This window comes from Toxotes jaculatrix, chromosome 1 (genome assembly GCF_017976425.1).
Source record: "Toxotes jaculatrix isolate fToxJac2 chromosome 1, fToxJac2.pri, whole genome shotgun sequence".
In the NCBI taxonomy this organism is placed as follows: Eukaryota; Metazoa; Chordata; class Actinopteri; family Toxotidae; genus Toxotes; species Toxotes jaculatrix.
In genome coordinates, this window is record NC_054394.1 from 30,660,302 (window position 1) to 30,673,183 (window position 12,882).

Below are 12,882 nucleotides of genomic sequence, written 5' to 3' on the forward strand. Positions count from 1 at the left end.
GGCTGCTCGTGAGGAGGTTGTTTGTTGTTTTGCTGAGGAGCTCGCCGCCGTCCATTCCCTGTTTACACGTCTCTCTGAGCGTCAAACGTTTACACGACACCAAACGAAAGAGAAGCAGAAACTCCGAGTTTATTCGGTTCGGCTCGAAATTTCAACTCAAGCTGACCCGAAGTCGTGTTTATAATCTGCTGCATCGAGCGGAAAGGGCCCGGAAACGGCAAACATGAAATGGATGTTCAAAGAGGATCACTCCTTGGGTAAGGGAGGAGGAGGGTGGGCCTTTTTAATCAAACTGTCATTAAAAACGTCAACGCAGATTAATTTCTGAGGGGACATCCTTTGTTCGGGCCTGTGGGAACATAAATTGGGGTTGAATGTTGAATAAAAACCGGCGGTAGAAGTCGTCGGGCACGGACTGGCCTGTCCTTCGGGCCTTTGTTCAGGGAGGAGGTTTTGGTTTAGCTGTGTCGACACAGACACTTCATATACAACACAGCTGTAAATATTGATGTCAGCGCATGTTAAAGCCGGTTCGCTCGTCTCCACATTAGAAATGATGTGTTGGGTCAGTGCAGGTGAACAAAGCATCTTGCCTCCGGTCGCACGGCCGCCGGGCGGCGACCTGTTTTCAGGCTGACGGTGGTTATTGACACGTTAAGCTGCTGAGCCTCCATTCCGCATCGATCCGCTGTTTGCAGCAGGATAATCAGGCTCGGATGTGTCTGTTTTGTGCAGCTCAACATCAGGTTTCTCTCCGTCTCCGCCCGGACTGAAACCAGAGGCCTGGGAGGCTTCACCCGGACCGAAGAGGAAGCGGTTTGGGCAGATTAGCCGCAGGCCCGGACCCTGACTTAGCACCACATCAGAGCTGAAACGATTAGTCATTAATCAGTTAGTCGATTGGCAACTGTTTTGGTAATGATGAAATGAACATTTTTAATTTGCAATTTTTTTTGGCCATTGTATTCACTCTGTTTGTCAAACATATAAAACAAACAAAACAGACCTGATGTAGATGCATGTGAATGCACAGTGAAATGTACAGTTTGTTTAAGCTTACCTAAAGTATTTCAAAGTAAACTATATCAGTGTTCTATAGAAACACTTTATAAATTAAAGTCCATAAATGGTCCAACCATCTTTTCAGTCTTTGGATAATTTTTCTAAAGAGACCAAGCTTCAAAGTCTTTTTAGCCACGAGCTAAATTTACTAATTTGATCACAGTAACATCACTGTGTTTGGGTTTGGGACTGGTTGTCAAACTAACACTCTATCATTATCATAAATGATCTCAAATTTTTCTCGATTAGTCATTTTGTCTATGAAATGTCAAATAAATGTGATTTTCCTGTCAGAAAATCAGTGAACACCCATCGTTTCAGCGGGAAGGTGGTGAAGCAGCTTCCAGGACAGAAATTCCTCCATGATCACAGAGTTTATGTTCTGATGTTTTACTCGTGATTAAACTCTGCACAGGTCGATGTGTGTCGCACTGTTTTAATCCACAGCAGCTGTCTGAGCTCTCACACTTCAGCCGTCATTTATCGGCCTTTGTCCGTCGCTTGTTGCCTCTGGTGTCTGAACAGAAGTAGAAGTATTGAATAAGAGTCATGTGTTGATGTTGTCATGTCAAGCATCCACCTGATTAACACGGGTTTTGCTTCTTGTCCTGCAGAACATCGATGCATAGAGTCAGCCAAAATCCGCAACAAGTACCCTGACAGGGTCCCGGTGAGTGAAGACCGTGTGATCTCACATCTGAAAAACAGAAGTTTTCTTTCTTTATACGTTGCCTGTTTGGTTATAATCACGTCTGTGTGGCTTTTCAGGTGATTGTGGAGAAAGTGTCTGGATCCCAGATAGTGGACATCGACAAGAGGAAGTACCTGGTCCCCTCCGACATCACAGTGGCTCAGTTCATGTGGATCATCAGGAAACGCATCCAGCTGCCCTCAGAGAAGGCCATCTTCCTGTTTGTGGACAAGACGGTGCCTCAGTCCAGGTCAGGTTGGGGACACTGGTGGGGCTCAGTTTTATCTTTTACTTCAGAGGTTCCTGATTTTATTTATTTATATTTATTTTAAAAACATTCATAATCAGACAGTGGTCATGGTAAAGTTCAGTTCAGTCTGGATTAGTGGACACACGAGGAAAATCTGAGGCCAAGTTGTTACTGGATCTTGTTTTGTAGTTACAAGGTTAAGATCAGTCGCCATCAGGCTGCAGGGAAACAATATGATTTGGCTAAAAATAATACTTATAATACTTTATAATTCTCTTGAACGTGGTGCAGTTAGCAGCCCGATGTGTCCACAACAACAAGACGCTCATTTTTAATTCAGCAGGTCATCAGTATGTGAGGTACCCTGTCCATCATTCTCTCTCTCTCACCAACACACGTGTGCATGTGGACAGTGAACAGCCCACACGTGAACCTGCAAATCGATCAACAGAAAATTAACTGGCAGCTGCTCTGATAATCGATCAATCGTTTCACCTGCCAACAGAAAAGATTTGATGCTGTTTTCTCACATATGACAGTGAACTGAATATCGGATATTTGACTGTTGAATGAAACCAGCATGTGAACACATCTCTGTGGGCTGTGGGAAATCGTGACGGGCATAATGAACTGGTTAACTGATTAACTGAGAGAATAATCAGCAGATCTGATCACAGTTGTCAGCAGTTACAAAAAGACTCAGTTTATTTTATTTAATCATGGTTTTGTAACTAAACAAGTAACAACAGTAGATTTAATTCACCTAAAAGTCCAGAATTATTTTTACATTTAGGTGATTTAAATGTGTCTTTTTTACATCCAACAGTAGAAGTTGTTGAACTTTGAGTCTGATCCAGTTCAGGTCTGATTTAGTGAATCACTCAGATAAAAACAGATCAAGCTGCATTTTTATGACTAAACCAAATTATTTTAATCAATAAAGATTATTAAACAGTTACTACACAGGACGATCAGCATGTTAATCCTCATCTGGCATAAAATTAAAGACTGTTAAATGTGAAGAAGTAGTGAAAATCGCGTATTGAAAAATGAAAAGTTATTTGATTTGATTAATATTATTGGGTTTTTCCACCTGGTTAAACAGCTGGGCCGGAGAAGTGAACTTATTTTATTGGCAGTAATTGGTCTGTAAGTGCAGTATGAACAGCTTCATGCTCATATGAGGCAGTCGAGATAAAGCTGCAGTCAAATTTTAGTTTTTATCAGCAGGAACTCATAATGTCTGCCATGTAAGAAGATGCAGGACAGGTTGAGATATCTGGAATAGAAATAAAAACATACTTCCCACAGTGGCACACGTCAGGTGTTGATAATCTATTTTTAGTATTGTATATAAAAGCTGATTCAACAATGGGACAGTTCTTACAAACCCAGAGTGAGCGGTAGTTACACCTAACTCTCTGCCTTCGTCATTGCTCAGCACTTTGTGTCTGTATTTTTAGTCCTGTCACTCAGAGCAACAAGTAGGAAGGATCAGAGCAGTGGTTGGTCAGTCAGCGTCATGAGAAATACCCCACACTGTCAGACAGGGGGCAGAAACGGGGCAGAAAGATCAGCTTTTCTTACCTTAATGCTGCTAAATGGAGGAGAAAGGGAAAATGTGAAATGTTGCCTCTGACCAGGTTCTTGTTGTAAAGGTTTTATTATTTTGGCTCCAAACTGAAAAAGCTTCTGAAAAACTGCAAAGAAATAAACAACCTGCAAAGAAATAAACAACCTGCAAACAGTGGTTTGTTTAAAAACTGTAAATCATCAGGAACAAATGATAAAGAACTCACTGATAATTATTATGTCAGTACAGAACAATGGTTGTGTTAAGACATTGTGTTGTATCTTGGTAGGTAAAGAGTAACCAGACATTTTTGCCCTGAGTGAAGTCTGTCAGGCAGGGAAGAAGCCTGATCCTGAGTTCTTTAACATCTGACATCTGCTGAAACCAAAAACAAAAACTTCAGTAAATGTACAGAAGCATCAAGTTATACTTAAAGTAAATAAAGTAAAATCCCTCGTTATGTGGAATAAAAAAACAATACTTCCCTCTGAAATGTGTTGCAGTATCAGGTGGGAGAAAAATGGAAACTCTCAGGTCAAAAACAAGTACCTTTAATTTGTACTGTACTCGAGTAGATGCACTTAGTTACTTTCCATTTCAGCTGAAACCAGTTCATTCAAATACGCTCGGATCAGCCCTGATACGGATCCCTGGACTCGGCGTGGGACGTCTCTACTTCCAGTTTGAGTTTTAAGAAACGTTCCCTAACTCTGTAAAACAGCTGCTCACTGTAAACGCTGTATTTGTTGGGGACCATTTCTTTAGTGAATATTTGTGGAATCAGATAAACGATGCGTTGATACCCACACAGTACCTGTATGTGGATACTTTGACAGGTAAACAGAGAATAACAGCACCCTCATCCAGCGTCCATTTCCAGCGCTGTGTCTCGAGCCTTCAGCGGTAACGGCGTGTCTTTGTGTTTCAGCATCACGATGGGGCAGCTGTACGAGAAGGAGAAGGACGAGGACGGCTTTTTATACGTGGCGTACAGCGGGGAGAACACCTTTGGTTTTTAAATCGAGAAGCCATCATCGCGTGCGGCCTTACCTGCGGCGCCGCACGGCCACACTGACCCCCACCTACATCTAATCACAGCCCCGACTCGGCCCCTGGAGACACAGAGGGAAGCCCCGGAGAGATTCAGTGACACGAACGTAACCGAAGGATGGACCGACTGCTCTCCTGACTGGATACACATAAACGAGTGCACCGGTTTGTTGTCTGGCTCAAGTTGCACCAGTTCTTTATAGATTCATAGGTTCAGTTGTGTATAGTGTGTTACATTTCAATTATTATTTGTTTGATGTTGTGAGTGTTTTTAGGAGGAACCTTGATTTTTTTTTTTTTTTTTTCCACATTTTAAATTTTATGTGTGAATGACTTTTGCTTTTAGTTATGCTTTCCTCTTTGAAGACAATATTTAAAAGAATTTTAATTTAATTATTTGAAGGTAAGGTAGCTGGATGACCTAACCAATAAAAAGATTAAAATTAAACCTTGTTGTGTTTTTCTGTTCAAAATGTCAGCACGGTATTCATGCAGAGTTGGTTCGGTTTTCATTATTTCAGTCGTTTTTAATGTTTTGTGTCAGAAAATAGTGAAAAAATCTCAGAATCCACGGTCACTTCTTCCTCCTCAAATATCTTTTTGTCCAAACGACAGTCAAAAACACAAAAATATAAAATTAGACAGAGAAAAGTGGGTAACACCTTGCATGATGTCCCACTTTTTAGCATTAATTTATTAATAACTTTAATAATGACACATCATGATGCATGTTGTGTCATTTCCTGATTAAAGTTATTAATTTATTAACTTTAATATATGATTTCTAACAAACTGTGATGTAGTTATAAGGATTACAGAGATAATGTACAATAAATATCAATAATTCTAACTTGATGTTTCATACTGTTACAGCTGTGTTTGCACATATCTTCCATTGTTTGTACAGAGTATGGGTGTTTACTGACTCGCAGCAGCTTTGACAGCCAACATCACGCATGTTGTGTCATTTCCTGATGAAACGGTTCATTATGTTGATATTTTCACATGTTAACTGCTGAAGCTGTATCATGTCGTCCGCGTGTAATGCGTAGAGTTAGTGTGTGGTGTGCCTGTGGACACAGCTGAAGACTTTGACTGTGTTTTAGATCAAACTGGCAGACTTCAGAAGGCAGGTTTCACCGGCTGTTTGTCTCTGAGGACCGTGGCTGATGTTTGAAGATTTAAATAAGCTGTCTTTGGGGAAACTGAGTTAATTTGCATTAGATGAATCTAAGATAAGAAATCTAAAACATCGGCCCCATCCAGCACCTGTAAGATGAACTGTGAGCCAGGGTCGGCCCTCCACTGTCTCATAACTCTTTAGAGTGGTACTTAAAGTTCTATCTCTCTGTACAGAGTGTTTGTAAGGCTGTCAGGAAACAGGGGGAACGATGATTTAAGCGGGAATAAGGAGGAAAACTGGAGACTAAAGGGTTCATTTATAACAATTGTTGGAAAAATGTCATATCAGCAATACCATTGTAAAAGTGTGTGGCTCAGGAGTTTTCCTAATTTCACTTCCTCCTTTTGCCGCCGCAGCCTTTCTACGAACGTGCTGTGTACTCGGTAGTAAACAGACTCACAGTTTTGAGAGTTTTTAAAATTCAGAGAAAGAAACTTGGTTCTGATTTTCATTCACACATTTCTTCCTCAGGGAGACGTCGTATGACAGAGCGCTGATTTCTCAGAGATCTGACTGGATCATCAGCTTCTGCTCCATAAATCTTAGGAATTGTCCCCTTTTTATTTGAAAGGTTTTCTCTTCTCAGGAAGGGTGAAAAGAAAAAGTGCACATTAACAATAACCCTTTGCAGCCTTTGAAGGAGAGGAAGGTGAAGATCGGTCACACCTGTGAGCCTGAGGAAAGGTGAAGGGGGAGATAACGAACAGTATTAGTCCAGTTTGTGGATTCAGAAATGTTGAAGAACATAAAGTTGAGTTTAACAGAGTGATTCCCTGGACCGAACCCAGCAACCATGTGCTGATCCCCGCAGCAGGTTTGGATGAGTCTTCTTCTGCTTGCACACACCTGTGGGCTCCCTGTGTAACGTGGATCACCTGCTGCTAATTGCCCCCAGTGTATTTAAGTCTCATTGCGTCCCCTGTCTCTGTCAGGTTGTTGGTTGTTGCCCCTGTGTTTCGTTTCCTGGGCTCACAGACGTTCAGTCAGTGATTAGTTATTTAAAGACATTGTCACTCATCAGTCCACCGTGTGTGTCTGCCTTTGGTCCCTCACATACTCCTGTAGTGAGACTAACACTAACCAGTGTGTGTGTGTGTGTGTGTGTGTGTGTGTGAGCATGTTAGCTTGTGTGTGAATGACCAAACTTTTTGCAGTTCGTTTTCCCACGCACTAATTTCTACGGAAGCCCTGAGAGGCCAGTGAGTATTTGTTTGTTTTTCATTTCCTTTGTCTTGTGTTTATGTCTTAAGAACAGCTGAGGCGAAAAAGTTTATCTAAAGTTCCTTTAATTTTTATTTTATTTTATGCAAACAGGCATAAAATAAAATAATTTGCTTTATTCATATTAAACCAGTGAACTTATCATTACTACAAATATAACTAAAGCTCATAGCACTTCTCTTGATAGTGTTGCTGCTGATCCAACTCACTACTTTAATTCCTGCCATCTCTATCACTCCCACGGTTACAGGGCTGCGACTTACTGCTGAAATCTCAGTCATTTTTCTGTTTTACTTGTGTAATATGGAGGTCAGGAAAGTCTTACTAAAGTAAAAGTACTAATACCACACTGAAAACACCCTGAGTGAGTCATTACGTCATTTCATCAGTGTTACTCCTGTAGCCGAAATCACAGAAATGAAAATACATCAGCTAACATCAGCCAACCCGTGGTTGTGAAGCGTGAACATACCTGTCGCTGCGGCTGCATGTGTATTTTCTGAGCTATGTCATGTTTATAAAGTTTGTCCATGTGGAATAGCAGCTGCCTAATGATGACCAGACAATGTCTGTCATTATTCATCTCTCATGGTTAATGAAGCTGATTCTTTATTTGGGTTTGGATGTTTTAGAGGAAAGTTGATTGAGAGTAGAGTGTAAATCATGTGGATCAGTGGATGAATAAACAGAACGAGCTGTCTGCAGGAGGCTGTGGTGAAGGGACGAGTTCTGCCAGTACAAACTGAAATCAGTCTCAGCTTCGTATGAGCTGATAAAGATGCTTCAATCAAACATGCATCAAGAGAATAAATCACATTTCAGCACTGATTAAAGAGAATGTACCCTAAAAATACAAACAGCAGCAAAAACCCTCATTTTGTTCTGTGTAGAGCTTTTTGCAGAATAGTTTTCCATGTTCATGGCTTCACAGTTTCTCAGTAGAGAAGGAAGAGGAAACAGAAGAGGAACCAATAGTTAGATTCCTAGAACCAAACTTCAGAATAAGATGGTATGGAGATGTGATCTGTATATAAAGGAGGCACAGAGCAGGTCTCCAGCACAGATCAGACCAGATCAGCCCTGAAGATTAAAGGCTTTCATCCAAACAGAAGAAGAACATCTGTGTCTGTCGGGGAACCATGAAGACTCTGGTGACTCTCGTACTTCTGACTCTGATCTGCTTCCTGCGTCACACCTCTGCCGGTCAGTAACTCTGCTTGATTTCTCTGAGTGTGGACACAGTCTGTGGGCTCAGCTGCATTTAGGGGACAAAGTATTAACTATGTTTTTATCTGTTTACAGGTGAAATGGGCGTGTCAGTGATACACATGGGACAATGTTGTCCAGAAAAGAGTCAAACAAAGATTCCTAAGCAAAGGGTGACAAATGTGAAGAAGACCCCAGGCCAGTGTGTTGAAAACGCATTCATGTAAGTATATACTGAAGCTGAAGCTTTTTTTGAAAATCATTAGCCTGGATTGTTTCACTCAGCAGCTCAGCAAACTGTGTCTGTGTCCTTATGCTTCTAACACTGTGCTGTGTGTGTTGTTTTTTTCCTACAGAGTCACAACAGTGTGTAATAAGCAGATTTGCATTGATGGCGAGAGTGCCTGGGCGAAGAACCTGTGGGTAGAATTTAAGAAGTCGGCTGCAAACGGCTCACCTCTGTCTGCCCCGTTCAATCAGGCAAAGTGTGACACACCTCGAAAAATGTGAGAATGCTGCTCCTTTGTGCATCGATGAACATTACATGTTATTTAAGTTCTTTTATAAACAGAATGTACATGTCTGTCAGCGGCTGTTGCAGAACTTTAACTGATAATTAATGATGATTAATCAGAAAAGCTGCAGGTTGAAGTTGCTGCCTGTGTGTGAGAAAAGCTGTTTCTGGACCAGAAGCTAAAATCAGACAGTTTCCTACAGACAGAAGATCAAAGCTGAACATGCGCTGTGCTTCCTGTTTTGTAAATCAAGTGGGATTTCTCCACATGACTGAAGTTATGAGGTGATAAGTTGTACACGTGTGTATAGGTGATAGCTGTGTTCTGATTTAATAGGGTGCTTCGAATGTGCAGTGTGTTTTCATATTCCTACACGAGGTTGTGCCTCCTTCTGAATAAAAGCTTTATTCTTGTACTTGGTGTCCTGATCCGTTTGCTGTGGAGGCCATGACTGACCTTCAGCTGTGCTCACACAGGCAGAAGGTTGCTTCACCTGTACACAACAGCTGAGTGGACAGAGCGTGGCTCAAAAGGGAAATGACCACAACGGCTTCTGTGTGAATACAAATTCTTCACCACACACTGACTCATGAAATGTTACACAGTGACTTCAGACAACATTCAGATCCCTTCACTGTTGTAGGTTTCATTTTAAATGCATGTACTTGCATTTTTTTTCTCGTCAGTCTGGACTCAGTAAATCCACAATGATAAAATAAGAACTTGTTTATTAAAAATTAAAACCACAAATCTCATTTCCTGAAGTGCTCAGACTGTTAGATCAATGTTTAGCAGAAGCCTCTCTGGCAGCAGTTACAGCTTCCAGTCTTCTTGGGTGGGTCTCTAAGTCTGGGCTTTGGGTCTCTCAGGGACACAGAGACTTGTCCTGAAGCCTCAGTGTTTCTTTGCTGTTCAGGTCGTTGTCGTGCTGAAAGGTGAACCATCGCCTCAGGTCTCAGGTCACGTGCGAGGACCTCTCTGTACCTGGCTGCATTCATCAGGGTGTCCCTCGCCTCTCACCCAAAGTGGGCTGGGATTGGCTCCAGCCAGTTCTCTGTCCTTAAGAGGATAAGATATAAGTACAGAGGTATAGATGATGGATGGATGATCAGTGCCTGGTGTTCGTCACCTACTGTTTGGAGTTCTGCCCAAAGGGTTCAGTTTTTGCTTCATCAGACCAGAGAATTTTTGTCCACGTGCTCTCTGAGTCTTTTAAAAGCTGTCTGACAGACTCCAGCAGGCTGTCGTGCTTCTTTTCCTCAGAGTTGCTTCTGTCTGTCCACTCTGCCATGAAGGCCCTGATGGATGGAGAGCTGCTGAGATGGTCGTCCTTCAGGCAGGTGCTTCCATCTCTGCAGACGACTCATGTTCACCGTAACAGATTTCACAAAAACCTCTACATTTAACAGAGGTGTTTCAGACGTGATAACACACCAGGACTCAAGCTGTTAAAATCAGTGAGGTGAGGTCCTGCGGTGCTTCGGCCTCACAGTAGTGACGGGCTACTACAAGTTTTACAAACCTCCAAATGTTGGTGTGTTGGCTGTTTGACGTGTTTTCTGATTCATTTATCATAAACATATAAGTAAAAATTTCTGATTCTTTTATTTTCAGACCGCAAACATGAGTTGAGCTGTAACCCTCTGACTCTGCGGTGTGTTGGACCGTGTGAATGAATCGACCCCGTCAGTCATCACACCCAGATTTTTTTTTCTTTTACAGTTTCTCAGTTTCTGCAGCCGTTGAATCCATTTTGAGTCAGTGCAAACAAAACGTGATGATGCTCCCTGTGATAGATTCAGTAGTAACCTCTGTCATGTTTAGCATGTTTTATTATTAGTATTATTATTATAAAAAGAAACAACCATGACCTTATGAAAAAAATTTTTACAGACACACAGCAGCACATTTATTCAGTTCCTCATTTTAAGTCAAGAGACCTCGGGTTAGAAGGACTCATGAATCTTCAGTGAACTGAAAATAAAGAAGTTAATGAGAAAAGATTGTTTCCACTAAATTCCTGTGTGATGTTTTACAGTGTAGCTGGAAGGTTTAGGGAGGATTTGAACATCTGCGTTCATCACCAGCAAGAACAAAATAGTTTCCACCTCTTCCTTCCTGGTGCTAACTCTACGTTACATTTTTGTATTAAGCTCTTATGTCTTACTTCATGCACTTGCATCGTGGTGGCACTGAGATCTGAGCCTCTTATTCTAAGTCTTTTCCTTAATCTGCTGAGGCTTATTGTACCTTATTTATATATAACTTTGGACAATACATCTGCTAAATGAATAAATGTGCTTTAACTTCAGTGAATAAAATCAGTGAAACAAAAAGTTAATGTAACAAACTGAATCTTTGCATTTTTTAAAATGTAAAACCAACAAAGAGCCAAGAGGAAAAAATGATTTTGTTTATAATTATATAACAAATCCTATTTAAAAGTTTATTTTTATTTGGAATCAAAAAAAAAAAAAAAAACATTATGGGAAGTTCATTATCTCTAAACCACAACATCCTCCGAGTCTGCATCTCGCAGTATTTTGAAGTTATCGGAGGATTCATCCGTGGAAACAGATGAGGAAGTGAAAAAGAAGTAGGAAGGTCAGCGGCTTTCACTGGGCTCTGTGCTTTCTCATCATCCAATCATCATCTCTGCTGAAGAACATTTAATGTTTCTCTCCGCTAAACAGTGCTGATGTGGCTGGTTTCACTCTGAACTATGTAAGCTGGGAGGCAAAGACGAAGAAAATCCCCTCATAACGATGGAAGTAACACCAAGAGAATGTACCCTAAAAATACAAGCAGCAGCAAAAACCCTCATTTTGTTCTGTGTAGAGCTTTTTGCAGAATAGTTTTCCATGTTCATGGCTTCACATTTTCTCAGTAGAGAAGGAAGAGGAAACAGAAGAGGAACCAATAGTTAGATTCCTAGAACCAAACTTCAGAATGAGACAGTACGGAGATGTGATCTGTGTATAAAGGAGGCACAGAGCAGGTCTCCAGCACAGATCAGACCAGATCAGCCCTGAAGATTAAAGGCTTTCATCCAAACAGAAGAAGAACATCTGTGTCTGTCGGGGAACCATGAAGACTCTGGTGACTCTCGTACTTCTGACTCTGATCTGCTTCCTGCGTCACACCTCTGCCGGTCAGTAACTCTGCTTGATTTCTCTGAGTGTGGACACAGTCTGTGGGCTCAGCTGCATTTAGGGGACAAAGTATTAACTATGTTTTTATCTGTTTACAGGTGAAATGGGCGTGTCAGTGATACACATGGGACAATGTTGTCCACGATACAGTGAAATAAGGATTCCTAAGCAAAGGGTGACAAATGTGAAGAAGACCCCAGGCCAATGTGTTGAAAACGCATTTATGTAAGTATATACTGAAGCTGAAGGACAGCTGTAAAAAGCCTCTGTCCTCTACCTGCTCAGCAGCAAACAGCAGACAGACTCAGTCAGAGAGCAGCTGCTGAACATAGTGGAGCATTTAGCAGCTAAAGAGCCACATATTTCCCTCAGGAGCTGGTGGAGACCAAAAACAGAGCTAAAACAGAGGGAACACTGGACTCAGGTTCATCAGATGGACACAAACATCACTCCAAACCAAAGCTGTGCATCAGTAACACTGTGTCTGTGTCTTTATGCTTCTAACACTGTGCTATGTGTGTGTTTTTTTTTCCTACAGAGTCACAACAGTGTGTAATAAGCAGATTTGCATTGATGGCGAGAGTGCCTGGGCGAAGAACCTGTGGGTAGAATTTAAGAAGTCGGCTGCAAACGGCTCACCTCTGTCTGCCCCGTTCAATCAGGCAAAGTGTGACACACCTCGAAAAATGTGAGAATGCTGCTCCTTTGTGTATCGATGACTGTTACAGGTTATTTAAGTTCTCTTATAAACAGAATGTACATGTCTGTCAGTGGCTGTTGCAGAACTTTAACTGAACTTTAACTGATATAGCACTACTGTTCACTACTGTTTTTCCATGAAGTAATATTTAAATACTCATGCTGTATGTATGTGAGATAGCCGTGTTCAGTGATTATTGACAGTGCTTGAAATGTACAGTGTGTTTCATATTCCTACACGAGGTTGTGCCTCTTTCTGAATAAAAGCTTTATTCTTGTA

At 41.4% G+C, this 12,882-nt stretch overlaps 3 protein-coding genes across 3 annotated transcripts; all 3 read left to right on the plus strand.

The window, feature by feature from the left end:
- The first annotated feature begins 6 nt into the window (after positions 1–6).
- Positions 7–5,074, plus strand: LOC121179381 (gamma-aminobutyric acid receptor-associated protein-like 2). The gene is made up of 4 exons (XM_041034205.1): positions 7–257; positions 1,677–1,732; positions 1,831–2,003; positions 4,505–5,074. Exons 1-4 carry the CDS (start codon positions 224–226, stop codon positions 4,593–4,595), a joined length of 354 nt encoding a protein of 117 aa, XP_040890139.1. The 5' UTR covers positions 7–223; the 3' UTR covers positions 4,596–5,074.
- A 2,656-nt stretch (positions 5,075–7,730) lies between these two features.
- LOC121179391 (C-C motif chemokine 17-like) lies at positions 7,731–9,166 on the plus strand. Its single transcript, XM_041034216.1, has 3 exons — positions 7,731–8,233; positions 8,333–8,459; positions 8,593–9,166. The coding sequence occupies exons 1-3, from the start codon at positions 8,170–8,172 to the stop codon at positions 8,744–8,746; spliced, it is 345 nt and encodes a 114-aa protein (XP_040890150.1). The 5' UTR covers positions 7,731–8,169; the 3' UTR covers positions 8,747–9,166.
- A 2,534-nt stretch (positions 9,167–11,700) lies between these two features.
- LOC121179400 (C-C motif chemokine 18-like) lies at positions 11,701–12,882 on the plus strand. The gene is made up of 3 exons (XM_041034229.1): positions 11,701–11,902; positions 12,002–12,128; positions 12,442–12,882. The coding sequence occupies exons 1-3, from the start codon at positions 11,839–11,841 to the stop codon at positions 12,593–12,595; spliced, it is 345 nt and encodes a 114-aa protein (XP_040890163.1). The 5' UTR covers positions 11,701–11,838; the 3' UTR covers positions 12,596–12,882.